At 39.6% G+C, this 27,472-nt stretch overlaps 2 protein-coding genes across 2 annotated transcripts in view; one reads left to right on the plus strand and one right to left on the minus strand.

The window, feature by feature from the left end:
- Window positions 1–8,311, minus strand: part of FANCD2 (FA complementation group D2) — a 57,486-nt gene extending 49,175 nt beyond the window's left edge. The window contains exons 1-6 of the mRNA XM_019651116.1: window positions 8,230–8,311; window positions 5,265–5,359; window positions 2,811–2,951; window positions 2,175–2,242; window positions 1,892–1,995; window positions 1,428–1,488 (exon numbers count right to left, since the gene is read on the minus strand). Of these exons, the coding sequence (XP_019506661.1) occupies window positions 1,428–1,488; window positions 1,892–1,995; window positions 2,175–2,242; window positions 2,811–2,951; window positions 5,265–5,328 (438 nt within the window). The 5' untranslated portion in view covers window positions 5,329–5,359; window positions 8,230–8,311. The remainder of the gene's footprint in view (window positions 1–1,427; window positions 1,489–1,891; window positions 1,996–2,174; window positions 2,243–2,810; window positions 2,952–5,264; window positions 5,360–8,229) is intronic.
- A 46-nt stretch (window positions 8,312–8,357) lies between these two features.
- EMC3 (ER membrane protein complex subunit 3) lies at window positions 8,358–23,671 on the plus strand. Its single transcript, XM_019651117.1, has 8 exons — window positions 8,358–8,665; window positions 15,867–15,924; window positions 16,260–16,353; window positions 17,785–17,889; window positions 18,603–18,684; window positions 19,546–19,625; window positions 20,856–20,938; window positions 23,437–23,671. The coding sequence occupies exons 1-8, from the start codon at window positions 8,505–8,507 to the stop codon at window positions 23,563–23,565; spliced, it is 792 nt and encodes a 263-aa protein (XP_019506662.1). The 5' UTR covers window positions 8,358–8,504; the 3' UTR covers window positions 23,566–23,671.
- Window positions 23,672–27,472: the final 3,801 nt, after the last annotated feature.

A 27,472-nucleotide genomic window follows, 5' to 3' on the forward strand; every position in this document is an offset into this window, starting at 1 on the left:
ACATACGGTAGACCATGGCAACCCACTACCACAGGGGCTGCAGCCTACGCTGTTGCCGGCGACTCACGACAGCCCAGCTTCAGGTTGAGCTGTTGTTCAGCATCTTAGCTGTAGAGGGCAGTGTCACTGGCCCTCATATGTGGGATCCGAACCGGGGCCCTGAGGCGTCCCCCAAGCCAGCTCTTAACCATTGCGCCACTCGGCTGGCCCAGAAAATTCTTATAAGAATGTCCACATGAATGCTGCCTATATTTTGAATATAAGCTGTTGGAATACAAAGACTCATCAATAATTTATCTTCTGAAAAATTGTAAACTGGCTATCAGAGCAATATTAAAATAATCAGATAATCAAAAACATCATTAAACATGATGACAACTGTTAACCTATGAAATGCAGACTTTAAAAGATTATCAAAGGGCCGGCCGAGTGGCGCGTTGGTTAAGAGCTGGCTTGGGATGCCGGAGGGCCCCGGTTTGGATCCCACATATGAGGGCCAGTGACACTGCCCTCTACAGCTAAGATGCTGAACAACAGCTCGACCTGGAGCTGGGCTGCCTTGAGTCGCCGGCCACGGCAGGTGGGTTGCCATGGGCTACCGTGTGTAGCCAGCAGTCAGCATGAGTGGCCAGCAGCCACTGTGAGCAGCTGTCCAGAAACCGGCACCTGATCTGCCTCGCCCGGGAAGAGCGCAATGTTGGTGCCAACTTGGGCCAGTGAAGCAACGTCCTCCAAAACTAGACTGAAGAACAAAAGGAGTTGAATAACTTGTCTATTCCCCTTCCCCCAATTCTTCAATAAAAATCTTAAAAAAAAAAAAAATTATCAAAGAGTTTTCAAGAAAAGGAGATTGTCTTCAGAGGAAAAGAAGGCTTTTAGATTTAAGCTAACTAAATTGTATTCAAGATTTCCAATGAAGAGATAAGAGTATGGGAAGATTAACAGTGGGAGAGAAGAAAAGACAAAAAATGGAGGATGGGGTGGAAAGAAGACTTTCCATGTATATATGGTTTTATAATTTGAGATGTTTAAAACATATCTACTCAATAAATTAAAAGATAGAAAGGAAAGGAAAATGGCAAAATCAAGTTAATTATCAAATAAAAAGCTAAGTGGGAGATAACATAGATGTGAACATAGCAGAGATATACAAGGTACTAAGAGCACGCAGGATGAATCTTTTCAAAACAGGAATGAGAGACTGAAGGAATAAGTGAGACTTTGAGATGCACTGGGCTAATCAGCTCAGTACAAGGATTTAGATATTGCTCTACCAGATGCATTTCAGCAACAGGGCTACAGTAAACTGTTATAAACCCAAATTCTTCCATTAAGCCTACTCTACTCTGTGCTCCAGCCATTTATACTTGGGCATATGCCACAAATCACATCCAACAAAATGTTCAAAGAAAAAGTTGCAGTCTCACCTGTAATATGTCAATCCCCAGAAGCAATTTAATAAGGCTCTTAGAGTAACATGTGCCCGTGCTGTTTAAAAAAAAAAAAAAAAGTTTTCTATTTTGTTTTCCTTGTTTTAATGTCTTTCTTATTCTATCTTCTATCTCCATAAAATTGGTTAAATATATCATCTATAAAAAGAAACTAACTTGGTAGGTAACAAATGCAGAACATGAGAAGATGGCTCTTAAGCCAGGGAAAAGTAGAGAACTGAAATTCTGTCAACACAGGAGAGACACATTCTAGAAAACACTGGTTCTTAGTCTCATAATCATAAACTTAATAATTTACAGGTTAGGATAAAACTGAAGAAAAGAGAGCTATAAATCAGAAGTGAAATTCCAAAAAAAAACTGCATTCTGCACTGTCCCCCCTCCCACCAGTTAGTATAACAGGCTAAATTTCAGCAAGACTCCACGCCCCTTCTCCACACCTGGCTTCCTCATCCTGTAGACGTTCACAAGACAAAAGGCAGTTCCTGAAATTGTCTTGGTCCTCAATGTAAGACTCCAGACCGCTAACAAATTCTTCTATTATCTTAATGACATTAAAAAAAAAAAAAAGAGTAAGGTTAAGATTTTTAGATTAACATTTGCTGTGGGTTAGCTAAAAATATTCTAGCTCATTCAACATTTTATGCCAGTGTCTTTAAATTCCCAATTCCAGAGTATTGCTGGAAAAAGTAAAAATACCGGGGGGGGGAAAATAATACATACTTTGGGATAAGAAGGATGTTTCCTCAGAGTCTGAAAGAGCTTCTTTTGGAAAACAATTTGATCCACAACTATGAGGGAAGAATAGTTGGTCACCAAAAACTTTAACATCTCCTACCATAGTTTTACTTTTCTTCAGACCTAAGTTTCCTATCTGATGAAATGAATAAAGATACTTTCAACCTAATTCTAAACCCAGAGTAAAACAGATTTAGCTTTGATAGAGGATAGTTACTAAAGGTTCTAAAAAAGACATGCCATAACCTTAGTAGAATGGAATAATTTACACCCCACAAGCAGGGCTGACATGCCTTACGTGGCTTTGTAAATTTTCTTCTAAAATTATTCTGACACAGGTCTAATTGCTCTCTAGGTATTTATTTTTTCACAAGAGAAAATAAAGCAATACTACTAGTATATAAATAAAAAAAAAGGATTAGAAGTACTTTACTTAACATGCATTTATCAGGATCAAAGACTATAACAATATTCTCTAAAAAACCATTTCATTTTCATCCTTGTCTCAAGATGAATGGTGCTCCCGTTTCCAATGTCATTGCCTCTCTATTTAGAAAATCCATGATTCAGTTCTAAGCCCTTTCACTACACCCAGAGAAAAGATTTAGATTAAAATATCACCTAGTTGATTCTGACTTTCTCTTGTCTTAAGAATAATTCCTGATGTCTTAAGAAGCTTTACGAAGATACTGTCATTTTCTTCAACTTCATTTTGAACACGAGATTTCTTTGTCTTTCTGGAAGGTGGTTGCTTCCTGGTGTCTGAAAACGAAAAAAATTTCAGGAATGTGACAAATAGTAAAGCAAAGAGAAAAATGTAAACCCTAGAATAATAGCCCTAAGAGGAAAGCTGATAGGTTCCTGAAAAATTATACTGGAATTGATGCTGTAGTGAAATTTTATGTCCAACAAAGGTCAACAACAGTGGCTTCCAAATAAATAAATAAATAATCAACAAATATAATTATTTTCACCTATTTTCATTTGAAAATTTCAAAATGTGCCACTTCTAACAAGAATAATCATATAAATGTTTTCTACCCAAATTCTAAAGCTGTTGCCTACAAACCGTTGCACTAAAATCAAACGCATATCCATAGGTCACATCCCAGAGCTAAGGAACCAAAATTTTAGGGATTGGACCTGGGAGTCTGAATTTTTAACAAGCTCTCCAGGTAATAATCCTGATGCGCAAAGTTGGAGAACCAATGATCTAAATGCAGGGATAGAGCTGGCCGGCCAAGTGGCACACTGGTTAAGAGCTGGCTTGGGACGCCAGCTCTGAGTAGCACGTCCCCGGTTCGGATACCGCATGAGGGTCAGTGACACTGCCCTCTACAGCTAAGATGGTGAGCAGCAGCTCGACCTGAAGCTGGGCTGCTGTGAGTCGCCAGCGACGGCGTACGTAGGCTGCAGCCCTTGCTGCAGTGGGCTGCCGTGAGCTACTGTGAGTGTGAGCTGCCAAGTGCCGCTGTGAGCAGCCATCCAATGGTCAGCGACCGATCGGCCTCAGCCGAGAAGAGCGCAATGATAATACCAACATGAGCCAGTGAAGCAACGTGCTCTACAACTAGACTGAAGAACAAAAGGACAGCAACTTTTCTGTTCCCCTTCCCTGATTCCCCAGCACTGTTCCCCTCCCCCAATTCCCCAATAATCTTAAAAAAAAAAGTGAGTTATAAAAAATAATAATAATATAAATAAATAAATAAATAAATGCAGGAATAGAAAAAATAGGGCAGGTTCTCCTTAACATATCTTTGAGTACAAAGCCCAGATTGGTTTCATCCCAAGGTTTTCAACCCATGAGAAGTGACAAATCATAACTAACAAACAAAAACAAACAGGTACTTGAAGTTAAATATGATTATCTACTCTTCTTCCTTAATGATGCAACAAGTTAGAATTGCCTTAAAAGAGTAGATGGGTGTAATAAATGAAAAACAGTAGCAACTTCTTGTCAGAACTCTCAGGGCCTCTGTCAACAACATTCTCATATGTACAGAGTCTGCGCTGCTTCTTTGCCTCTGGTGTGTTTGCTTTGATACGAGTTCTTTCCTTTATACATTACTGTCATAGCCTTTATCTAGACCATAATCTTTTTTAAGGAAAGAAAGGGGACCATAAGTTTTTTTAAAGAGTAGGGACTATGTTGTATCTTTGTGTCCCAGCACCTAGAAGATGTACAGTAGATAAGCTCTATAATACTAACTCCTCTTACTGATGTGGAGACTGACACTCAGAGACTCTAGGCATGCCCAAGGTCATACATGGAATCAGGGGCAGAAACTCAATCCCAATCTGATACAGATTCTGTGTTCTCTATCCATTAAGCCTTGATGACTACCAACACTTGAAAGTAAACTTCATATCTCTTTAAGTGCCTCACATATTTTTTAAATTTTATTAAATGTATTGGGATGATGTTGGTTAATAAGATTATATAAGTTTCAAGTGTACAATTCTACAAAACATTATCTGTATATTACATTGTGTGCTCACCACTCAGTTAAGTCTCCTTCCATCACCATGTATTTTGACCCTCTTTAGCCTCTCCGCAACGCCACTTCCCTTCTGGTAACCACCACAATGTTGTCGGTGCCTATGAGGTTTTTGTTTGTTTGTTTGTTGCTTTTTGTTTTATATCTCACATATGAGTGAAATCATATGGTTCCTGTCCTTTTCCATTTGACTTATTTAACTTAGCATGATACTCTCAAGATCCATCCATGTTGTTGCAAATGCAGTATTTCGTTTTTTTCTGGCTGAATATTATTCCATTATGATTAGATAAAGAAGATGTGGTACACACAGAGAGGGTGCCAAAAAATATATACACATTTTAAGAAAGAAAAAAACTGTATTAAAATTGTAAAACTCGGGCCAGCCGAGTGGCGCGATGGTTAAGAACTGGCTTGGGACGCCTGAGGGCCCCAGTTCGGATCCCACATGTGAGGGCCAGTGACACTGCCCTCTACAAAAAAAAAACAAAAAAACAAAAACAAAACAAAACAAAAAGATAAAATACAGCCTCACATATTTGCTACAGGAAATAACAAATGACTAGACACTTACTAGAGGCATCTTCTGTCAGGCTCTCTTTATTCTCAGATTTTGGCAGTCTTCTTTGGGAAATCATTTTGACCACTCTTCTGCAGTTAAATTACTTTCTATAGCAAAATCAGAGAACAGAAGTTACCCTCTAGAAGCTAGACGAATTTTGAGAAGTTAAAGCTATAGATCAAAGAAAACTACTCTATCCAAAGCCCAAAGTGGTTCTAGTGTTTTACACTAATGCTATCTAAATCCAGGTGCTGAGAAAATTTCAACTCCTATATCTAACTGGTCAACACTCCTTTGCTTTCAAGACTTGTTTACTTAGTTGCCTTTCTGGCCAGACCCCCTTCCTTCATGAAGGATAAAACCCCAGTTCTCTATCTGACATTCAAGATCCTTCATCATCTAGCCCCAAATTATACCTCTCCTTTATTAATCCAATACTACATATTAGGGACTATGCTACGTGCTGGGGTTACAACTGTGAAACAGACATGATGCCTGCCCTCGGAGAGTTTATAGTAAAGAGTAGTATTGATGTAGTTACTTAACTAGTCATGCCCCACTTAAGGATGTTTCAGATGATAGAACGCATATACCACAGTGGTCTTGGAGGATTAATACAGAGCTGAGAAAGTCCTATCACCTAGTGACAAAATAACTGTTATAATAATATAGCACAACACATTATTCATGTGTTTGTAGTGATGCTGGTGTAAACAAACCTACTGTGCTGCCAGTCATATAAAAGTACAGCACACACAATTATGTACAGTACATACTTGATAATGATAAAAATGACTGTTACTGATTTATATATTTACTATACTATACTTTTAATCATTATTTAGATTATACTTTTTCTACTCATAAAAAAGTTTGCTATGCAACAGCCAGTATACCAGCAGCCTCATACATCTCATATACACAACATCTCCTGATTACATCATTTCTCTTGTGCTTGATTTAATCTTTTGTTTTGCACAGTAACATGCTGTATAGGTTTGTAGCTTAGGAGCAATGGGTTCTATACCATCTAGCCTAGCTGTGCGGTAGGCTATACCATCCAGGTTTGTGCAAGTGCACTCTATGATGTTCACGTAACCAACAAAATTGCCTAAAGACGCATTTCTCAGAATGTATCCCCATGGTTAATAATACATGACTATAGAATTGTGTGCCATAAAAGAAAAGTGCAATGAGGGCTTACAAGGAAATTTAGTCTAGTTGGGGTGGAAGTGACGAAGAAAAGCAGGGACAATTTCTCAGGGATAATGTCTTAGAGCAGGGGTGTCAAACTCAATTAAAACACAGGCCATTTGGTGCAACAGGCAAGATTCACACCGGCCACATCACATTTACAAATTTTGTTAAATTTATATTCTGAAGTGAGGATTCAGGAATATGGATAGGATAATTAAAACACTATATAATTGCTTTTAAACATTTATTTTATTTAATGTATTTATAAAACTAAAATTATTCTTTTTTACCCAAGTGCTCTTTTTATCCTTTTCGCTATTGGGATCTGTTTACATTACGTGACACTGAGAGTGGCAGACATATCGCTTCCAGACTCAGTCGCCAGAACTGAGTCAGCCCGTTTATACACGCCCACAGGCCCCCAGGAAAGGCACTGGGCCAGTGTATACTCGTCTTCAGTAGTTAAAGGATTAACGAAGGAATTGTGTGTATGGTATTGCCTCAATCTCCCCTAAGCGTTATTTTCTTCATAACAATTTTTTCTATTTTCATTTTATTTCAGAGCATCGCGGGCCACAAAAAATTACCTCGAGGGCCGCATGCGGCCCGTGGGCTGCCAGTTTGACACCCCGGTCTTAGAAAAAGTGATTTTAAGCAGGGACCTGAAACAGGAGTTAGCCAGTAGAAGAGGTATAAGAAGAGTGGTCAAGGAAAGAAAAAAATTAACACTGAAAAAGGAAGGAGCTTAGAGTTAGAAACCAGACTGCAGAGGTAGGGGGAGGGCCTGAACCACATGCACTTCTTGTCTATCCTGTAAACCAAACCTTCCTGGTCTCAGTGCTTTTGCATCAGGTGTTCTTTTCACCCAATATGCTCTTATCTGCCTCGAAACTACTACTCATCCTTAAAGACTCAAAGGTCATTATCTTCCTTGAAAATTTTCCTCTTATCCCCAAGGGAGTTTGCTACTTCAGCTTTTCTGTTCCACTGACTTTATCTAGGAGCCCTTACCACATCACACTAGACTGTGGGGCTCCTTGAGAGCAGGAACCCCGACTCAATTATCTCACTATCCCTAGTGCCCACCACAGTATCTGGCATACAAAAATTTTCTGAAAATATTTGCTAAATGAGAATGGCTGGCAGGCAGGTAAGTACTAACTGCTAACAAAAACTATTTAAGTGCTAATACTTAATACTTCAGCTATTCCTCACAAAACTTTTTGAGGGAGGTACCACTATTACTCATAATCAGTAGCAGAGCTGGGATTCTAACTCATGCAGTCTAGCTCCAGAATCCGCCCTCTTAACTACCACCTATGTCTTGTTTATAATAATGGCTTCCAATAACAGTTAACATTTACTATGCACCAGCCACCATACTAAGCGTTTTCTTGATCTGCTGCTTCGTTTAATACTTATAACCATTATCAGCCATTTTGCAGGCGGAAAAACTAAGGCAAGTCAGGGCCCGAGGACTTCAGGGGACGTCCTTAACTGTGCTCTACCTTTTCGTTTATGGAGAAGTCTAAAAGGCCGGGAGAAGGGGCCGGATGCCCCGCCCAGGCCATTCGGGGAGGGGTTGGGGATAAAAGCCTCTCATTTCGTCACCTTAACGATGCAGGAGGGTACCTGGGGGACTATCTCACGATAGAACAGACGAGGAAGCCGAAGTTCAGGGCGCGGAGCCCCGGAGGGTAAGGCCGAGCTCTGCCGGGGCCTACAGACCAGGCCGCAGTAAAGCGGAGCCTCAAGAGAAGACGACCTCTGCTCCACTTACCGCCAGCAAACTGTCGCCGCCTCTCGTTTTCGACTTTCCCGCCAGTCTAGACGCGACCTTGACGTCACCGAGGCGCGCCGCGTCGGGACTTCAAACTGCCGCGCCGGAAGTGGGCGGCCTTGCGGACCGGCTAGGAGGCAGTGCGCCAAGGCAGATCCTGCGGAAGGGTCCCTGGCCAACCAGTCTGAGGGCGTGAGAAGGTCCGGAGACGATCTCGAAGGGAACCCGGGCGCCGCGGGGGAAGAGAAACCCCGCTACACCTGGCGGGGAACTCGATGAAGATGGCGGGGCCGGAGCTGCTGCTCGACTCCAACATCCGCCTCTGGGTGGTACTTCCCATCGTTATTATCACCTTCTTCGTGGGCATGATCCGCCACTACGTCTCCATCCTGCTGCAGAGCGACAAGAAGCTCACCCAGGAACAAGTCTCCGACAGGTCAGCGCTCTCCCGGATCCGACGACCTCACTCCCCCGTGACCTTGGGCAAAAAAGTGCAGGGATTCTGTTCGCTTCGGTTCACATCGCAACCCCACTGGCTGGGTGACCTGAGCTCAGTTACCTGTTTCTTTGTCATCTGTAAAATGGGCATGACAGCATGACATGCCTCATAGAGCAGGCTTGAGGATTAAATTTTAGATATCTGTAAAGGCTTTAGCACTGGGCTTGGGACGAATTAAGTGCTCAAAAAAATGTTGTTGTTAATATTGTTAGGCTAGTTGGAAATCCTCGGGCTTATCTATGAATTATAGATAAGGTATGTGTGATTATACTCGTTTTACCAAACTACTCTGGTGGTCAGCTGAGACACCAAATAACCAACTGCTTGGCAAATGTAAAACTGCCATAGAGATGTGAAGGGTTGTAATTATCACTTCCTCTACTGCAGTGGAGGCAATTTCTTCCTCTTTTGTTTTACCACAGTATTTATCTATGGAGACAGGTAATTTGAGATGATTTTAGGTGGTATCTATTTTAGGTGGATTTTACGTGTGCTTCCATATTAAAAACCAATTTCAGTCAATCGTTCTGATTATTTTCAGAGACTATCTCAGGTAAATGCTATTTTGTCTTTAACACCTATTGCTTATTAATCTACCTTTTTTTTTAATACCTTTTTTGGGGGGAATGGGGGAACTGTTTTTCCAGGACCCATCAGCTCCAAGTCAAGTAGTTCTTTCAATCTAGTTGTGGAGGGCACAGCTCAGTGACCCATTCAGGAATCGAACTCGCAACCTTGGTGTTGTGAGCACTGCGCTCTAACCAACTTAGCTAACCGGAGATCCCTAATCTCCCATTTTAACAAAGGGAAAGCCTCAGGCACAGAACTTTCCACAGACAACAGTATCTAGCTAAAATTTAATAATGTTTTTATTGTAGTTAATAGTTGCTTTCTATTTGTGGCAAGTAATAATACTGGTTTTCCATTTGCTGATAATTTAAAGATTTCTTTTAAAACCTATGTAAGTAGAAAAGTTGATATATACGAAATATTAAGTTTTTCATATTACAAGTTCTAGATGAAAAGATAATCGTAACTAAGGAATGAGAATGACAGAATTTTGGTAAGCACTGCTTTATCATTTTCAGTTGTGCTTCCCATTATGCTGAGAATAATAATAATAACCAACATTTATTAATAAGCACTTATTCTATGCCAGGCACTATGCTAAGCACTTATTTAAAATTCAGAATGACTCTATGAGGTAGATGGTGTCCCATTTGATAGAAACTGAGGCTTAAGAGGTTCTGTGGTCACATATGGTGTCATTCAGAACTTGAAGCCAAGTCTTCTGGTTCCCAAGTATGAAGCTCTTTCTACTACATTACAGCAGCGACTCAATTATTTTTCTGTGGCATAAGCTCAGAACTGACTAGAACCAACCTGGAAATAACCTTAGGAAGTCAGTTCAACACAGAAAGGAAGGCTATAGAAAAATGCAAAGTGGAGAGAGCTCAGACAGCGTTTATTTATTTATTGACGCCAATAAATTGTTCTTATTTTATCCTCCGACTAAAACTGAGATAATCCTAAACCCATTTTTACAATTGAAGAAAAAAAGGAAACCTGGAAAAGTTAAGTAGCCTTCCCAAAATAACCAAAATAGTAAAATATTGTGCCTATACTTGAACCCATCCCAGTCCCAAATTAAATTCTCTTGACCACAATTGCTGCTGTCATAGATTCTCTACCATAATTTTTTGCTCCTGGTTCACCATGTGATTTCAGAGTAATGGTTCTGAATGATATCAAACCCACAGCTCCCTTTTCTAACCCAAAATGAAATTCACAGTTGATGCACTCTACATACAATAACATTAACAACAACAACAACAAAAAGCAACATAATGCTCTACTGTAACAATCAGGAGAAATAAAAATAAAATAACTTAATTTCATAAGTGCTTGTGCACAACAGTCCTAGAAGGTGTAATGGAGAAGTCAGATGCAATCCCTTAGTTATAAAATCACTATAATTGGGACAGATTTCAATTGAAGGTGATACAGTGTGTTAGCTACTTAGATATCGCAGAAGGCAGTTCTGTCTTGGATGTGATTTTCCTAAATGGTGAACTACTCTTGATAAAGTTTTGAACAAAATGAACTGCAGTTTTCCCTATATTTACTCTATGGTTGCATAACTGGAAATTGAGTATATAAAAAAATCACCTCCCCTCCCTGCACCAAAAAAAATGGAATTAGGTGTTTTTTGTTTGTTTGTTTATTTTTTAGCTGAGCCATCCTGCCACCTGTTGGCAGCTCAGCTCGGGCCAGGACTCGAACTGCTGTTGCTCAGAACTCGCACTCTTGAGCGAGCTGTTAACCAACTGAGCTACTCGGCCGGCCCTGGAATTAGGTTTGAGGTTCAGAAAATTAAAAACAATTTGGTGAGATATCAAAAGTAGCGTGAGACATGGGACAGTTCTTTGTATTTCACAACTGTCCCCAGCACTGAGGGATACTTAGCATCCCTTACCCTTAACAAATGACAGTTTTGTGCTCTTTCCTCTCCACCCCTTCATTTTGACACTCAAAAAAGTTCCACAGATTTCCATAAGGCCCCCTAGAGGGCAGTACTACTTCCATGAAGATCCACTGCTTTAGGGAAAACTACATTTCCATTATAATTGCTGCATCCCTTAAGTGAGGTGGCTGGATCATGCCAGCTCTGACTTGGTATGACTATACCCCACCAGGTCATCGTTTGAACTTGAATAGAATGCTGAGCATGTGATTCTGAACTGGCCAAAGTCCAAGGCAAAAGATGTTTTTTAATTGTAAAATATTCCTCTAAATACAGGATAGTTTCCAGTAGTCTGAATGATCACAAAATGGGACATTGGGTTTCATAAATTATTAAGCTTTTATTGCCTCAAAACTTACTAAAATTTTTCTAAAACATATTAAACCAACGTTTTTCTAAAACATATGAACAAAATATATTAGGCTGTATTTGGGGATAGTGTGTATGTAAAAAGTGGTTCTCAAGCTTCAAGAGTATAGTGACTCTTTGGAAAGGAAAAGAAGAACACAGATCTTTAAGCATATGGAACTTCAGTTTGAGAAATACTGACTTTAGAAACTGAAGTTTTATTTTAAGAAATGTCTTTCAGTTGCAAATTACCACTTAACAAAGAGAAGCTTTATCTTTATAACCAGTACAAACACTTATTTTTAGATATTAATGGAAATGAAAATGCAAAATTAAACTTTTCTTGTAGAATTTGCAGACCTCAGAGTTTAGAATATACAGGATAATTTAAGCTTGCCTTGATTCAGGGTTGAAATGCTCAAGGTCGTGATTCTGAACCCCAGTTCTACAGAATTGCTCATCAGCATATAGGAGATGTAGTTGAATTTCCATTGATCACAGTGCCTGTTGAAGTCCTGACTTATTTACAGTGAACAACATTTTTTTTTAACCCAGTCTTTATTTTATTTTATTTATTTTATTTTATTTTATTTTATTTATTTTATTTTATTGGGGAACAGCCATGGTCATTGGTTACACATTGCTTTCATGCCACAATGGCATAGTTGACTCTTTTAGGGCGGGCGCAGCTCACAGTAGCCTGTGCAGGGATCGAACCAATAACCTTGGTGTTATCTGCACCACACTCCAACCAACTGAGCTAACCGGTCACCCCAAGTGAACAGATTTTTATTGCTAACCTACCATGTGCCCTGCACTGTCCTGTGGGTATAAAGTAAGACATGGTCAAGACCCTACTCAGGAAGTTTCAGTCCATGGGATAGAACACACAAAAGGAAAATAATAGATACCATTAATCTTGTGCTTAGGATGTGCTAAGTACAGTGGTAATCACTTTAAATGAGATAATAAATATGAAGAATTCAACTTAAAATCATTCAGTATTTCCCTTTTGCTCTTTTTTTTAAAAGACTATGGTAAAATATACATAACAAAATTGATCATTTTAACTATTTTTAAGTGTGTAATTTAGTATCATTAAGTACATTCACATTGTTGTGCAACCATCAACTGCCATCCACTTCCACAATATTTTCTTCATCTCAAACAGAAACTCTGAACCAATTAATAATAACTCCCCATTCTCTCCTCCGCCCAACCCCTGGTAACCACCATTCTACTTTCTGACTCTGTGAATTTGACTATTCTAGGTACCTCATGTAAGTGGAATCAGACAATATTAGTCCTCTTGTGTTGGACTCTTTTCACTTAGCATAATGTTTTCAAGGTTTACCCATGTTTTAGCATGTCATAATTTCAGTCCATTTTACGTCTAAATGAAGTGTATAATGTAACAATTTGGCAGACATGCACTTTGAGAAATGATTACCACAATCCAGGTAATTACACATACATCACCTTACATAGTTACCTTTTTTTTTTTTTTTTGGTGGTGAGAACACTTTGCTATATATATATATATATATATATATATATATATATATATTCTCCATATAAGTGAGATCATACAATATTTGGCTAATTTCATTTAGCATAATGTCCTCTAGGTTCATCCATGTTGTTGCAAATGGCAGGATTTCCTTCTCCCTCATGGCTGAATAATATTCCATTGTGTATATATGTATCCACCACATCATCTTTATCCATTCATCTGTCAATGGACACTTAACGTTGTTTCCTTATCTTGGCTATTGTGAACAATGCTGCAGTGAACATGGGAGTGCAGATATCTCTTTGAGACAGTGATTTTGTTTCCTGCAGATACATACCCAGAAGTGGAATTGCTGGATCATATGGTAGTTCTATTTTTATTTTTTTGAGAAACCTCCATACTGTTTTCCATAATGGCTGTACTAATTGACATTCCCAACAACAAGGGTTTCCTTTCCTCCCCATTTTGCTCTTAAGATAAAGATTAAAATACATGGGGCCCTTAAAAAGGAAGGAATCCTGTCACATGCTACAACATAGGTGAAACTTAAGGGTATTATGCTAAGTGAAATAAACCAGGCACAAAAAGATAATAACTATGATTTCACTTGAGATATCTAAAGTAGTAAACTTAATAGAAACAGAAAGAATGGTGGTTACTGGGGGCTGGGAGGGAGAGAAAAGAGGAGTTATTGTTCAGTGGGTATAGAGTTTAAGGATTGCAAAATGAAAAAGTTCTGAAGATCTGTTTTACAACGTGGATATACTTAACAGTACTGAACTGTACACTTAAATACGGTTAAGATGGTAATTTTTATGTTACGTGTTTTTTGCCACAATTAAAAAGAAAATACAGTGGGACCCACATGGCCTCGTATAGCCTGGCTCTTGCCCACCTCTCAAGCCTTGTTTTCACCACACTTTCTGTAGTTCTCTCTTCCAGCCATATGGCCTCTTCTCAGGTCCACAGAGACATAGTGCCTATTAGTGCCACAGGACTTTTGCCCATGCTCTTCCCTCCAGCACTTTGCCAAGGCAATCTCTACTCATCCTTAAGATTCCAACGTAATCATACAACCTCAGCAAAGCGTTCTCTAAGACCTTGCCTTCTCAGACTTGGTCAGATCCTCCTATTGTACATTCCCATCATACCATCCATCTCTCCTTCATAAGCTATAACAGGTAAATTTAATATTTATTCCTGTGGTTATTCAGTTAGTATCTTTCTCCCCCCATCAGACTTTAACCTTCACAAGATATTTGCTTTCTGGCACTCAGAAGTTCAAGAAGTATTTGTTCAATGAGGATAAATCTGTTATTGTACAGAATATGAATGGAGGCGTAGGGAATTTAAATGACTCACCCAAGTTTACATAGCTAAGAAGTGGAAGAGCCAGGATTTTAACCCATCTGCCCAACTCCAGAGCTTAAATTTTTACCCATTATTCTAGACCCAGTGCTGCTTAAACTGTCAGAGGTGAAGGACCAGTTTTTTGTTTTTAAATTCCCAGTCTCTCACAGACTGATAATCTTATAAAATGTTTTGATCACATATTTAGATGTGACTATGTCAAATTACTATAAAAGTTTCTAAACCCCTACTCAGTATCACAAATACAGTACAGTGTCTGTACTTAACTCATCACAGACCAGTATTGGTACATAGGCCACACTTTGACTAGGGTTAGATTAGCTCAACAGGGGACAGAACATATTACATGTCACCTCTGTACACCTGTGTGGAGCAGACAACTGTATAGTATAACGAGGCCAGGAGGAGGAAGAAAGAATGCCGTGAGGGTGCCCTGGAATTTTCTCTGGACTTCCTGGAGAGTTTCATGGAGAAGGTGGGGCTTGAAGAAGGTATATTAAGTCATGATGGGGTAGAATTGGTGAAGGAGAGGGGTATTTGAGAATTGCCATCACATGGAGAAGCTAGAATATGCATAAGGTGGCAAGGGGACCCTAAGGGTACTGACTGACTGCTTAGAGCAGGTGGTTTGTAATGAGTAGAGAGAACCAAGCAGTTTTCTTGTATTTGTTTCTGTCTATGATTTTTTTTTCACTTTTCAAGAAGGAGTTCCATTAAACTAAGGAGGCTCCCCCCCACCCCCAATTAAAACAACTTTTGAAAACCTATTAGTATTTTGATCACAATTCTTAGCACCAGCCACTTGTGGTATTGAGGCCTATTACCTTTAATGGTAACTTATGTTTAAATATCACCAAATAATTTCATTTATTAATTCAGTTAATGTTTATTTAGAGCTTACTAACAGTCTGAATCCTGGGTGGCATTTCTATTTGTTGTCTGTCAGATAACAATCTTCTCAAGTCCTGTACTCATTTCTCTGTGGCGTTTAAAAAGTTCCTTTTTCTATCCTCACCCTTCCTCCCTCCTCCTGCCCCCAAATCTTCTGAGTAACATCCAACTGCTCCTTTTTTCACTCAGAAAAAGTTCCTTCTTAGCTCATTATAAAGTAAGAAAAAGCTGAATGTTCCAAATGTGCCTTCCTCAGAAATATTTCTTTGTTCAGAAACAGTCACTTCTGAAACATGCTCTTTTGAAAACCTGATTTTGTGGTTAAATATGTTAGATTGGTTTTAAGGGTACTTGTGGTTTGAAAAGTTTCCGCATAAGACTGTTGCCAAATAGGCCCTCTCTTGTGTTTAAATAGGTCTCCTACTTTATTCTTTCATTTTCTTCTAGTGTTTCGCTTTTAAAAATCTCATTGTCTGGGTTGTATTTTTCAGTCAAGTCCTAATTCGAAGCAGAGTCCTCAGGGAAAATGGAAAATACATTCCCAAACAGGTACTCATCTATCTTTTATTAAAAGCCCCACAATTCACTGTTGAGGGCAGTAGATATCTGAATGTTTTATAAGGGGATCCTTTGGGGAAAACTGAAGGCTGGCAAGTCGGGAATTAAACTGGCCTGGTGGTGTTTGCTGTCATTGTGACCTCGCCTTTCTTAGGAAATTGTTTTTAAATGTGACTCAGCTAAAATGTCAGTTTGGCTGCCAACTAGGCTGCCAGCTCTGAGTGTAACAGCATATTCCAAGGGCCTTTTGAATAAACCTCGGGGGAATAATTTGACAATTTGCTATGTCACAGTTTTAAGACTTAAAAAGCTCTTTTTTCTACTAGTCTTTCTTGACACGAAAATATTACTTCAACAATCCGGAGGATGGATTTTTCAAAAAAACAAAAAGGAAGGTAGTGCCTCCTTCTCCTATGACTGGTATGTTTATTCCCTTCTCTCATCTTTGAGGAAAATTTTTAACATGAGTGGGGGTGGGAGGGACAGGAAGAATGTTGTTTGATTTAATTGTTAAATTGTAGAAGATAATCTAAGGGACCTTAGAGATCATCTAGTACAGGGATCTGCAGAAGTGGAGTTCTCTTTTTCAAATAAATCTTCCGGGAACACCAATGTATAACGTGGATGAAAAATAAGAGCTCTTGGCTGAGGGGTTGGGGAAACTAAAGCCACTGTGCCTGGGTCTCTCCCCTTTGCTGTTCCTCAGGACCCAGAGCTCTGTGGAGCACAGCTGGAAAAACATTCCAGTCCCACCCAGTGCCTGGCTCCTGTTGCTGACAGATGGTCACCCAGTTTCTGCCTGAATGGGGAGGAGCTCTCATTACCCCAGACCAGCCATTTCTTTGTCAGACATGATTGCTTGGCCCACCGTACCATTTTTGCTCTAATAAATTTCTTAACTTCCACTGATACCAGCCATGTGATAAATACAGCATCACTGAAGTAAAACAGAATAATTTATTATTGTGTGTTGACTGTTCTCTCACTTTAATACCCATTTCTTTAGGTGAGATAACCAACAATTTTAAACCCAGACATAAAGTTCTAGACTTGATTTTAATAAGTCTTTTAGAAGACCTACAAGAAACAAAACACCAATAAATATATGAAAAGATACTTAACCTCACTATAATCTATGGAATGCAAATTAAGACAAGATTTTTTTTTTAGCTCATCAAATGTCAAAGATTGAAAAGCTTGACCAAAGCTTCTGCAGTCAAGGTCATGGGAAGTTGGGCCCTCTCACTGTTGTTAGACAGTCTGACAATATCTGTCCATTTTAAATGTTCAAACCCCTTGACCTAGAAATTTTAAGAGTTTCTCTTACAGAAGCACTTATATAAACATGCTTATTTATGTACAAGGTCATTGTTGGCAGCATTGTTTGTTGGCAAAGAGAAAAAATTGGAAACATCTAAAGGTCCACTCAACAGTGATGACTATAACCACATTGTGGACTCCTATGCAGACACTGAAAATAATGAGAGACATTGTAACAATGTGGAAATACCATTCATAATACATTAATTTTTTTTTAAATTAAGCAGAATAGTAAGCATAGCATCCCTCTATTGTGTATATAGAGAGAGAAACTGTTGTGCGTATGTGTATGTGTGTGTGTGTATGTGTGTATGTAAATAAAACAGATGGAAGGATATGTAACAAACAATTAAAATTGTTTAGAGAGTGAGCCCAGAGGAACTGTCTACATCCTGTTTTTATGTCATTTTGATTTTTTACAATGAACTTGTATTACTTTAATTATCAAATAAATTAAAAATTTACAGAAAATTGGAGGAAGTCCCTGCCAACAGTATTAAAATGTAGTGGTCTCTTGTGTTTTTGTCTTAGATCCCACTATGCTCACAGACATGATGAAAGGCAATGTAACAAATGTTCTCCCTATGATTCTTATTGGTGGATGGATCAACATGACATTTTCAGGCTTTGTCACAAGTAAGTTACAGACCAAGAAGACTTGAGGTTTACTTCATCGGTGCACCTTTCCCTTGTCCCTACTCAGAGAAACCCAAGTGCTGCTGAGATACTAACATCGTGGGTCCTGTGTTCTCTAGTGAAAACTGGTAACATTCTTTGAACCAAAAAAAATTATATGCTATGATTTTATGGCTCGTACCACAAACTGATTCTAAGCTAAAATTGTGGAATTTTTTTAATAATAGGGTTTCAAATGAGTGGCTTGCTAGTTTGTATCCAAAACTAATTTAGTGTTCTAGTAGAATAGGATGAAGAGAAGCCCATTTCTATTTTGACTTCATTTTCTAGGTGTTGGGGTGAGTCGTTTGTTTATAAGGTGATTTGATTTGAATTAATTTGATTTCTTAGTAATGTAGTTCTGTGTGTGTATATATTCCACTTCAGGTTTAACAAATTAGTGCTAGTTTCTTTTGAGCTTTTAGGTCATGGCACAGTTTGAGTCCCTGTTTCTTAAGCAATAGAGAAGCTGGTGTTGTTCAAGGAACTATAACAGAGTGACATTTGACTGTTATTTCTTCAGAAAGTGACACAAATTTCCTTATGGAACTCTTACCAAACTCTGTATGGCACAGAGTTCCCACCTCCTCAGGGAAAGAATATATACATTCACACTTTATTCTAAAAATAAAGAAGCTAGAAGTGACTGTGAACTTTTTCTTCCTTCTCTGCAGCCAAGGTCCCATTTCCACTGACTCTCCGTTTTAAGCCTATGCTACAGCAAGGAATCGAACTACTTACATTAGATGCATCCTGGTAAGAACTTTCTTTTGTTTAATAAAAACACAAACAAAAATCTAAAACTGGCAGATATACAGCTAACTTACTGTTAGATATAAATCTGCAACACTATGTACAGATAGGCGGTTGACTTACTTGCAACCTGATGGAGTAACCAGAATAGACCCCTGCTGTTGTGTGATCCAAGTATTAGAATGAAGTGTGGATTCTTTCTGTGTCTGTATCATTTCTCATGCTCCTTTTAGTTTTTATTATATCTGAGCATATTTATTTTATGGGGGCAAGGTGAGAAACCTAACCTTTGGTTGAGAACTTGGAGTGGCTTTCCCAATAGCTACAGTCTTCAATATTGCAAGTATTTCATGAAAGTCACCTTTCATCCTTTCTTGTAAGTGTGAAACCCATGACCACTTGTGATTTTTTTCTAGAGAATGGGATTCAGGTCAGGTGGCCTCTTTTAAAGTTTATTCTGTATACTTCCGTATTGTTTGCATTTTTTATATATAACAAGTAAGTATTGTTTTTATAATTAAAATAACAAAGGGTTTAAAAACTCATCATGTAGAAAGGAAAATTAAATAAAACAAAGCTTATATTCCCTGATTAAATGGAAGCACACCAGTTGTGAGCTCAGTTCCTGCTACTGAAGCCAGAATTTATTACATAGCTGTAAGTAGCAGTTGCCTACAGTGAACTGTAACTATTTTAAGACTCCCTTCACAACTCGTATTTCTTCTTTGGTTGTGCTTTGACTGAATATAGCTTATCCCAGGTGAGTTTTTTACATACTCTGAACAACTTTGGGTGGTAGAAAAGTGTGAAGTACTGTTAATTCTGACATAACTACCTACATTGTTTCACTTTTGCTTTTTTTAGGGTGAGTTCTGCATCCTGGTACTTCCTCAATGTCTTTGGGCTTCGGAGCATTTACTCTCTGATTCTGGGCCAAGATAATGGTAAGGAGTACATCAGGTTTAATAAGCAGGTACTTTAATAGATGAATCATCCAAGCCAAGTCAGAAAAATCACATAAACTATGCTATTTGTTAGCATAGTCAAATACAGTGCTTCATTCTTTAAACTTGTTCTTAAGTTTCTGAGGTATTCTGAAACAGTCTTAAAAATTTCAGGGTCAAACTGAAGATCTGAATTCTCCCTGGCAATCATGGAGACAATATGTAGTCCCTCAAAGTCTGATATCCTCATGTGAGGGGTCCAGCACCAGCAATGTAAGCCTGTAAACCTGAAGCTGAAAAAAATCCCTGGTTAGATCAGTTAGTTCATTGACTGGAGTGCTTGCCAGTACCAGTCCTGGCCGTCTGAATGGCTGGGACCTCGGGCAAGTTACTTAATCATTCCGATCCTCTGTTTGTAAAATAGGGACCTTAATAATTAACTTCAGGGGCTAGCCAAGTGGCGCATTGGTTAAGAGTTGGCTTGGGATGCCAGCTCTGAGCAGCAGGGCCCCAGTTCGAATCCCACATGCGGACCAGTGACGCTGCGCCCTCTACAGCTAAGATGGTAAACAATAGCTCAACCTGGAGCTGGGCTGCTGTGAGTCACCAGCGATGGCATAGGCTGCAGTGGGGGTGGCTGGCAGCTGGTGTGCGTTTTCGTGAGCCACCATGAGCTGCCATCCAATGGCCAGCGAGCGACTGCCTCACCCGGGAAGAACGCAATGATGATACCAACATGGGCCAGTGAAGCGACATTCTCCACAACTAGACTGAAGAACAAAGGGACAGCAACTTGTCTGTTCCCCTTCCCCGATTCTCCGACGTTGTTCCCCCTCCGCCAATTCCCCAATAAAATCTTTAAAAAAAAAAATTTAACTTCAGGGTTTGTCGTTAGGAGTGGATGAGGTAGAATATGTAAAGCACTTACTGAAGTACTTGACATATAGTAGTTGCTCGATAACTGGTGACTGTTGTTATTATTTAAATTTGAAATAAAGTTTAGTGCTTCCTTTATCTTTCTTCTCCTGCTGTTATCATCTCCATTCTTCAGGAGAGGTAAAACGACTTTCCCAGTGTCAGTGTGAGACAGGGCCAGTCAGTGAATCTGTCATATGGTTTTGTAACTCACTATTGAGCCATCTGTAAGCACTGTATTAGGACTGTTCTTCCCCAAGGGTGCTGGGTGCTTGCTGAGCCCTAGCACTCATGCAGGCATGTCTTACTCCACAGCTGCTGACCAGTCACGGATGATGCAGGAGCAGATGACTGGAGCAGCCATGGCCATGCCCGCGGACACCAACAAAGCTTTCAAGGTACACTCACTTCTTCCAGCTTTACTGAAGCTCCGGAAGGCATTACTAGAGAGTTGCTTTAAAGATGGGTTCACTGACGGGAGTGTAGTATGTATGGTTTTATCGTTTAGATTTAAATTTAGCAAAAATGTATTTTGGTTTACATGTCTCTTATTCCTGAGAGAATCACCTGTTAAGTAAATTGGAGATTCTTGGTACTTTTCACTGGTTTTAAATGCTCACCCAAATTTAATCCACACTGTAAATGAAGCTGTAAAAACAGTCCATCAGAGGCACTAGATAAGCATTTGGAATATTTAACTTTTTTAGATCCTGTAGATATCAGATATAAATTTCATTTTTTTTTAAAAATCAATACTTAGAGACTTTTCATGAAATGATTTTGGAATTGATAAAATCTGGTATAACTTTTATACAGCAAAATCACACTAATTTTCATCATAAAAAGTAGAAATAAAAGGGAACTTGCTAATCTTGAAAGCCATCTATGAAAAACCCACAGCTAACATCATAATCATACTGAAATCTTTTCCTCTAAGATCAGGAACAAGACCTAAATGATTTGAAGACCTAAATATAAGACCTAAACTATAAAACTCTTAGAAGAAAATATAGGTGTAAGTGTTTGTGATCTTGGATTAGGCAATGACTTCTTTCTTATATACGATATTAAAAATACAAGCAACAAAAAGAAAAACAGATAAATGGGACTTTGTCAAAACGAAAACTTTTGTACTTCAAAGCACTCCATCAAGAAAATGAAGACACCCCACAGAATTGGAAAACGTGTTTGCAAATCACATACCTGATAAGGCTCTAGTATTCAGAATCTAGAACTCAACAATAAAAGAAAACCCAGTTTAAAAATGGGCAAAAGTTGGGCCGGCCGAGTGGCGCGATGATTAAGAACTGGCTTGGGACGCAAGAGGGCACCGGTTCGGATTCCACATATGAGAGCCAGTGACACTGCCCTCCACAGCTAAGATGCTGAACAACAGCTCAACTTGGAGCTGGGCTGCCATGAGGCAATGGCGTAGGCTGCAGCCCCTGTGGCAGTGGGTTGCCATGGGCTACCGTATGTAGCCAGCAGCCAGCGTGAGCGGCCAGCAGCCGCAGTGAGCGGCTGTCCAGAAGCCGGCGACTGATCTTCCTCGCCTGGGAAGAGCGCAATGATGGTGCCAACTTGGGCCAATGAAGCAACGTCCTCCACAACTAGACTGAAGAACAAAACGACAGCAACTTGTCTGTTCCCCTTCCCCCAATTCCCCAGCACTGTTCCCATCCCCCCAATTCCCCAATTAAAAAAAAAATGGGCAAAAGTTTTAAGTAAACATTTCTCCAAACAAGATATACAAATACCCAATAAGCTCATGAATAAGATGCTCAACATCATTAGCCATCAGGGAAATGCAAATCAAAACCACAATGAGATACCACTTCATACTCACTCCTCATAGTTACGATAAAAAAGATGGACAATACAAGTGTTAACAAGGATGTACAGTAATTGGAACCCTCATATATGCTGGTAGTGGTGAAGCCATTTTGGAAAGCAGTTTTTAGCCTTTTTACAAAAAGTTAAAAATAGTTACCATATGACCCAGCAATTCCACTCTTAGGTAAAAACCCAAGAGAATTGAAAATGTAATTACACACAGAAACTTACACAAGAATGTTCAGAGCACTATTCATAATAGTCAAAAAGTAGAAACAATCCAAATGTCCATCATCTGATGAACAGATAAACAAAACAGTTTGGTATATGAGTATATGGACAATGGAGTGTATACAATGGAATATTATTCAGCCATAAAAAGGGGTGAAGTACTGAATCATACTACAGCAGGGAGGAACCTTGAATACATGCTAAGTGAAAGAAACCAGTAACAAAAGGCCACATATTAATGTCCAGAATAGATAAATCCGGAATACAGAAAGTAAAGTAGTAGTTGCCAGGTGTTGGGAGAGGAGGATAATGGGCAGTGTCTGCTGTTTGATATGGAGTTTCTTTTTCTGGTGATCAAAGTGCTCTGGAATTAGGTAGTGGTGATGGTTGTACATCTTTGTGAATATACTAAATCCCAGTAAATTGTACATATTAAAAGGGTGAATTTTATGCTATGTGAATTATATATTTTTTTAAAACTACCCATGTGCTAACATTTGTATTGCATGTTAAATTTCATAAACATATTTTTAAAGCCCACTAATTAAAGCAAAGTACTTCGCATTAATAAACTTTGAGAAATGTAATTAGTTACTAGCTTCAGTGACCTTGAACAAACATTCTACCTTTTTTAGCTTCAGCCTCCTTGTCTGTAAATTGGGGGTGGGAGTGGACAGGGCAGATAGCAGCACCCACCTCATAGCATTGAATGAGCTTGTACATGTAACTAGCTTAACTCAGCTCCTGGCCCAACGTAGGTGCTCACGATAGGTCAGCACTGCTCTTTGTAATAGCCCTCCTCTCCCTGCCCTGGTGTTTTCTTCCTTTACAGACTGAGTGGGAAGCTTTGGAGCTGACAGATCACCAGTGGGCGCTAGATGACGTTGAAGAGGAGCTCATGGCCAAAGACCTGCACTTCGAAGGCATGTTTAAAAAGGAATTACAGACATCTATTTTTTGAAGACCAAGCAGGGATTAGCTGTGTCAGGAACACAGAGAAGCACTTACCCTTGTAACTTTCATTTGAGCAGGAGCCTCTCGGAATAAACAGAGGATGCGTCAGCTGGCAGGTGTGCGGCAAGCATCACTCTTGTCTGCGCCAGTTCCCGTTGTGTTTGAAACTAGAGGAAATACGAGGAGTGTCTGCTTGGGTGACTTACCCAGAAACAGCTCTTTTTAAAACATTTAAAATTTTCCATCTGGTGACTCTAGTAATGAAGTCAGAGAAAGGGAGAAAACTCAAGGTAGTGATAATATATGAAACTTTACAAAAATACAGTCTTGGAAAAGGCATTGTCAATTATACCTAATTATTATGTGTAGTCAGCCTGACTTCTAACCACAGTAGACTCCTGTTTTCTTGGTATCCAAACACCCTGCATTTTACCTTTAATTTCTGGTTAGTATTTTTATAACTTTCTTTACATAAATAATACATTTTCATTATTAAAAACATAGGAACTATGGATGAGCAAAGTGAAGCTCCCTTTGTTGTTCATTTTGAGCCTATAGAATGACATAAAGAGCAAATGTGTCAAAACCTTATTCAAATAAACTCTTTTCAGAGTGAATACCCAGGGCCAGGACAGACTTAGCAAACCTTCTCTATCTCATAATACTGTCCAGCGAAAATCAGTGACCATGAGCCACTGCCGGATTCTCAAGTGCCTTTGGGATCATCAGAGACTGGTTAAATAATGTGAGGTCTTGATCTGGATTTCAGAATATATCAAATCCATTGACAAATCAATGGCGCTGTACTGTACATGGTTACTCAGTTAAGTGAAAGACCGCATTTCCCAGTTATTCTGCATAAGAGAGAGTTTATGTATTGCTGTAAGAAGGGAGAGGGGGCGATTGCTGGCAGACATAGTTAAGGGTTGCCCAGGAATAATTGTCTGGATTAACTCCTAGGAAAAGTGGCAGGGTGCCACTTCTGTACTAAGAGGTGAATATAATTTGCATGTTGAATGCTGTAATCAAGAACAAACGACTCTTGACTCTGCAGATTAAACCATCCTGTTTTCTGTTCTTTGCCGTAAAAGGGTTGTCTCTCTGGGTCACTAACAGCCTCTGACAACGGTTATGAGTGTCTATTGTGGAGCGGTGCTGGGGAGTCCAAGGTGAAAAAGGTGCAGTCCTTGCCCTCAATGAACTCATGAGACACATAAGAAACTGGTGATTCTTAATCTTTCTTTGAGTCACAGAATCTCTTAGAGAATGTGGTGGAAGCTCTGACCTCTTCTCCAGAGTAACAGATATGGGCACAGACACACAGATTTCTCAGGTAACCCCCAGGGGTACTGATAGATCCTCCAAAGCCTATTCAGAGTGACCTATGGTAAGAATGCTGATATTTAAAATAGTTGCTTCAACAAAATATTAAAGGATCAAGGATTCACAGGACCGCTAACCTTTGACATGGGCCTTGAAAGAGTTCTGTAATGCAGAGGGGCACCCCAAGCAGAGGGAACAGAACTAGCAAAGGCCTGCAGATTAAAATATCTAGTTCATCGCACCCTACAGAAGTGGGGAGTGGCGTGCTATATACGGAAAGGTCCAGTTGGGCTGGAATGCAGTAAGTGACTGGTGATTGAGTGATGTCACCCTGGTTCCTACAAGGCATCCTCAGCATTTCATTCTGCCTCTTTCCCCTACGTACAGTTTGTCTTTTTCCGCGTAGCGGAGTTGGGTGGGTAAAATTTGAAACTTTTCTGACCCATCATATTGGTGGTGAATGCACAGGTCCTTGGCACCAGCAAGTTAAGGAAAAGTCAAATTTGTTTTCGCAGGCTCTTCACAGAACCAGCACACAAATTCAGGGAGCGATGCTTTTCATGGTGTTTCCTGGAGTTCAGTTTGGGCCAAACTACAAAAGGAGTGTTTGACCTTTTCCATCAGCCTGGACTTATCACCCGGAAGCATTTAGGACAATCTGAAATGTCCACTTCCTGATCATGGTATGGAAGGCTAAATATTGACAGTCGACTACACAACACAACTCAGAAAAACAATGATGGCAAATTTGAGGACAATAAGTAAACTTGTACTTGGGGGCAAAAAGCAGTGTGGTCCCTCTGGACTGTAAGGAGTGTTTTGGACGTGTGTTTGTGAAAGATGGAGGATTACTGTGTAAGTAGTAATTGCAGTTGCAAGTGACAGAAACTGAACTCAACCTGGCTTAAGCAATTTTTTTTAAAAAGGAATATAAATTGGCTCCATAACTAAAATGTCCAACGGTCTGTTGGATGCAGGGTACAGCTGGATGCAGGGCCTCAGATAATGTCATCGGGACTCAGTGCCTTTCTCAAATCTGCTTTTTTTATTCTCAGGCAGTCTGTCTTTTCATGGAAACACCAGCTCAGTAACCCAGTGAAGAGAAAGCACCCCTTTCTGAAATTTTTCAGTAGAAGGATAATGGACCTGATTTGGGTCATGTGCAAATTCCAAGAACTGCTTAACCCCGCCTAAACTACAAGGATTGAAGGTGGGATAAGAATGATTCCCTAAAGGAAGCACTACCCTTTAATCACCCAAACTGTCTGAAATGTTCCCAAAAGGAAGTACTACCCCTGTCCTCGTAGGCAGTGAAGTCTGCGAACATTTCCTTAACTTCTACAATATGCCCAGTGCCGTGCTAGATATTTTCAGATTTTTCTATTCACTCAACAAACAGTGCACACGAATAAGCCATATTCCCAGACCTTAAAGGCTCAGACTACTGTGTCCCATGCCATGACGGGTGATCTGAGGGGGACCGTGGGAATGTCCTGCAAGTCATCTGACCAGACTGGGTGGTTAGGGAAGGCTTCCTAGCAGAAGTGTCATCTTAAGATGTGAAGGATCACAAGGAAATATATAAGGAAAGACTATTCCAAGCAGAGGCGACTGTGGGCAAGGCCCCAAAAGCAAAAGTGGCAGGTGTTTTCATGAAACTGAAATAAGGCTTGAGTGACCCTGAAGTGTAAAGAATAAAAAGTCATAAGCATGGGGCTGTACACTTTAAATGGGTGAATGGTTGGTATGTTAATTATATCTCAGAAAAGCTACTTTAAAAAAGATGATGCCATGACCAGGGCCAGATGGCAGGGACCCTGTAAATCACCCCTAAGAGGAGAACTTGATTCTTACCTGGCAGCAGGGTAGCTTTTGTGAGGGACTGATATAAACGGATTTGCTGCTGGGTGGGGAAAGGAATGGAGGTGTAAAGTGGGTGTGAAGGTGTTAGGGTGACAGTGAGATAATAGGTCAGAGGAGAGTGGGGGTGGAGTTGAGATCATTTAGATGATTAGCTCCTGCTTCCTAGCATTAACTTAGTGTGTGGTTTTGCATAAGGCATTTCCCCTCTCTGGGCTTCAGTCCATTTGTGAAGAGGAGATATGGTGCAGCCACTTTGGAAAATAGTCTGGTAGTTCCTCAAAAAGTTAAACATAACATTTCTTTATGATCCAGAAATCCCACTCATACCTACATAGATATATAATATACCCAAGAGAAATGAAAACGTATGTCCACACAAATATTTGTACACAAATGTTCATCGAGCATTTTTTCATAATAGCCAAAGTGGAAACAACCCAAATGTCCATCAACTGATGAATACTAAATAAAATGTGGTAAGTCCATACAATGCAATATTATTCAGCAATAAAAAGGAATGAAGAGCTAACAACCTACGGCATGGATGAATCTTGGAAAACACTAAATGAAAACCAGTCACAAAAGACCACATACATGATCCTATATTTTATGAAATGTCCAGAGTAGGCAAATTCATAGAGAAGGTAGATTAGTGGTTTCCAGGGCTTGGGGGTAGAAGAATGGGGAGTGATGGTGCATGGGTACAGGTTTCTTTTTGGGGAAATGAA

The sequence above is a fragment of the Hipposideros armiger genome, unplaced genomic scaffold (genome assembly GCF_001890085.2).
Source record: "Hipposideros armiger isolate ML-2016 unplaced genomic scaffold, ASM189008v1 scaffold_152, whole genome shotgun sequence".
Lineage (NCBI taxonomy): Eukaryota > Metazoa > Chordata > Mammalia > Chiroptera > Hipposideridae > Hipposideros > Hipposideros armiger.